Here is a 3,267-nt window from a genome sequence, read left to right on the forward strand (position 1 = left end):
AACTGATGATCATCTCTACTAATTTTTTCCTATTAGAATTCTGAAACTAGAAACTGCCTCTTTGCTTGTTTCACTTCCATTACAAGATATTATGTAGAGTTTTTGCAGACATAATACTGTGAACTGAGTGGAAACTCAATGGGAAGGAAACTCAAAAATGAAATGCAAAGTTTCTATAAAATTATCTTTGGGTACCTGTGGCTTTAATTTTAACATACCTCAATGCGCTTTAAAATGACACAGAATCAGATTTGAAAATGTATACCAAAGTAACTTATTTTATTTGCAGTCATTCAAAAGTAACTTATTTCATTTGTAGTCATTTAAAAGTAATTTCTGATCTCCTACAGAAAATTCTGATCTTCCTGGTTTTCACTTAGGAAGTTCAAACGAAAAATCATGGCATGAAGCTGCTGTTAAATTCTCTCTGAAAATATTTAAGTCTGTTCCGTATTGGGTTCCTACTTACCCCACATAGAAACTTTTTTTTAAGCAGAAAAGAAAATAAACTAAGAAGGGGACAACTGAGGCCAATTATTTTGGTGAATTTTCTTTGAAAATTAAGCATTTTTATTTCTGAAAAAGTGTAAAAATCTTACATTTAGAATAGTACAATAATAATTGCCAGTAAAATTTACAATACTCCTTGTAAAGAATACACAGTAAGTACAAAATAAAAATTCCGCACGTCTGTTATGATACAAAACACAGGTTGAAATAAGAAATGATAATTTTGACCTTTTTCTTGTGTAAACATGTTAACCACTATTTTCCTTTTCATGAAAAAGTACTCCAGACAAATGTCCTCAAATAAAAAAGTATTGCTTCGCTGGCATTCTTCGAGACCTTCACTATTTTTGTATTATTCTTTTGAACATTATTTTTTAACGCCTGGACCTGAGAATCTGTACACCTCAAAATGCTTATTCATCTGCCAAACGTCTAGGGAGCTCCTAGTGCCTACACAGGGCGGACACCCTTCCCCAACACCCTCCTCCTCCCTGCCCCAGGTCGCGGGGCTGTAGCGTAGGACGACTCTGCATAAATACAGGAACCCGCAGAGCTGAAAAGCGCGCCCGAGCTGTTGACAAACAGTTTCGTCTTAAAATTCGCAGCGGAGAAAATGGGCGCGCAAGGTCGAGAGGGGCTGCGCCGGGAAGAGCGAACAAAACACCGAACCACCGAGAGGAGAAAAGGAGCCAGGATTCCTACCTTCTTCCTCGAGCAGGCTAACACAGCGTTATTAACAATTGGAAATCCTAGCAGTAAAGTTCTCGACACTGGAGAGAGCAGTCCCTTGGTGCAGAGTCCCCAGGGCAGCGGACGAGGAGACGGAGGAGGCAGCGGCGGCAGCGGCGGCCACGAGGGAGCGGGTGAGCGCGGCTGCCGGGCCCACGGCCGCCTGCGCCGCGCAGCCTCCTCCGCCAGATCCGGGCGCGGGCGGCGCCGCCACCGGCGAGGGCGAGGGCGAAGCCTGAGCGGCGGCGGCGGCCTGCGCAGCGGCGGCAGCAGCGGCGGCCGGACCCAGGCTGCCCCCGATGATGCTCTCAATGGAGAAGGGCGACCGCGCCAGCGCCGAGGCGCCCGGGCCGCCTGCTTTGGCCGCGGAGGCCGGCAGGGGGCCAGGCAGGGAGGCACCGAGCGGGTGCGGTCGGTAGCCGAAGGCTGTCCGGGCCAGCTCGGCGGCCGCGCCATGCGGCGGCGGAGGCGGCGGGGGCGAGTGCGGATGGAAGGCGGCAGCGGCGGCCGCGGCTGCGGCGGCGGCGAAGAGGGCCGAGGGCGGCGCGTAGGGCGGCAGCTGCAGGCCGTAGCCGCAGCCGTAGGGGCCGTAGCCATAGGCATGCGGGGGCGGCGGCGGCGCGGGCGGGAAGAGTGCTGCGGCGGCGGCCGGGTCGCCCGCGCCCCCTGCGGCTCCCGCGCCGCGCAGCAGCAGCGACTCGGCGGCAGCGGCGTTGGGCGGGAGGAGCGGCTGCCGCTTGAAGCGCTTCCTCCGGCGCAGGAAGCTGCCGTTGTCGAACATGTCGGCGGACTCGGGGTCCAGCGTCCAGTAGTTGCCCTTGCCCGGGTTGCCGGGCTCGCGGGGGATTTTGACGAAGCAGTCGTTGAGCGAGAGGTTGTGGCGGATGCTGTTTTGCCAGGCGGGGAACTTCTCCCGGTAGTAGGGGAAGCGGCCGCTGATGAACTCGCAGATCTCGCTCAGCGTCAGCCGCTTCTTGGGGCTCTGCAGGATGGCCATGGTGATGAGCGCAATGTACGAGTAGGGCGGCTTCACCAGCGGGTTCTTGGCGCCGCTACCCGCGCTCCCGCCGCTGCCGCCACCGCCGCCGCCCGCGCTCGCGCCGCCGCCCCCACCGGCTCCCGTCCCCGCTGCCGGGGCCGGACCCGGGGGCGCCGGGGACCCCCCAGCAGGCGGGGCCAGCAGGATGTCATCGTCGTCGTCCTCCTCCTCCAGGTCCTCCAGCTCGTCCTCCCCGGCGTACGAGCGCTGCCGCCGCCGCCGCTGCGCGGGGACAGCCAGCCGGGGCCCGCCACCACAGCCCTCGTCGTCGTCCTCCTCTTCCTCGTCGTCTTCGTCCTCGCCCTCCCCCACCACGTCGATGTCTGTCTCCTCGGCGAGGCCGGAGGCATCAGACATCTCCGTGCTCAGGGTCATAGCTGTGGTGCGGCGGCGGCAGGGCGGCGCATGGGGGCGCCGGGCTCCGGGCTCCCTCTGCGTCCCAGCCCGGGTCCCGGGCGGTTGGCCCGGCCGGGGGGCGCCACGCTGGGGGCGCTGCGGCTGCCGGAGCTGCGCTGGGGCCGCCGAGTGGCGGCGGAGTCTCGCACGCCGACTTTGTAACTCCTGTGCCGCTGCGGTAGCCGCGCCTCTGCTGCGCTCCCTGGGCTCCGCTCGCGCCCGGCCCTGGCGGAGGACTTGACCTCCTCCTCCCGGAGCAGCTTTTGCCCCGTCGGTTGAGGAGGGGGTGGCGGGGCGCGGGCGGGCGAATCAGAATGCCAGGCGCCCAGGAACGTGCCGGACGGGTGAGAGTCTAGGAACAGAGCTCGGCGAGACCAGGGCTGAGTCCAGGAGAGGGCGGACCTTCCTCGGCTTATAGCAGAAGGGGGCCTGTCACATGGTGTGCACGTCAGAGCGCTGCCGAGGGAAGGAAAGAGAGCCTAGGAAATCTGCCCTGCTCGAGACAGAAAATTCACTCCTAGGAGGGAGGCAGCAGCTGAGAAGAGTGAGGAGGAGAGCGGACCCCACTATTTCTTGTCAAGGGAGCTGATACC

General features: G+C 59.3%; 1 protein-coding gene across 1 annotated transcript; it reads right to left on the reverse strand.

Moving 5' to 3' along the window:
- Positions 1-259: 259 nt before the first annotated feature.
- FOXD1 (forkhead box D1) lies at positions 260-3,062 on the reverse strand. Its single transcript, XM_021673189.2, has one exon. It carries the CDS (start codon positions 2,651-2,653, stop codon positions 1,244-1,246), a length of 1,410 nt encoding a protein of 469 aa, XP_021528864.2. The 5' UTR covers positions 2,654-3,062; the 3' UTR covers positions 260-1,243.
- Positions 3,063-3,267: the final 205 nt, after the last annotated feature.

Source organism: Aotus nancymaae, unplaced genomic scaffold (genome assembly GCF_030222135.1).
Source record: "Aotus nancymaae isolate 86718 unplaced genomic scaffold, 86718_ANA_hifiasm-v0.15.2.pri h1tg000014l, whole genome shotgun sequence".
In the NCBI taxonomy this organism is placed as follows: Eukaryota; Metazoa; Chordata; class Mammalia; order Primates; family Aotidae; genus Aotus; species Aotus nancymaae.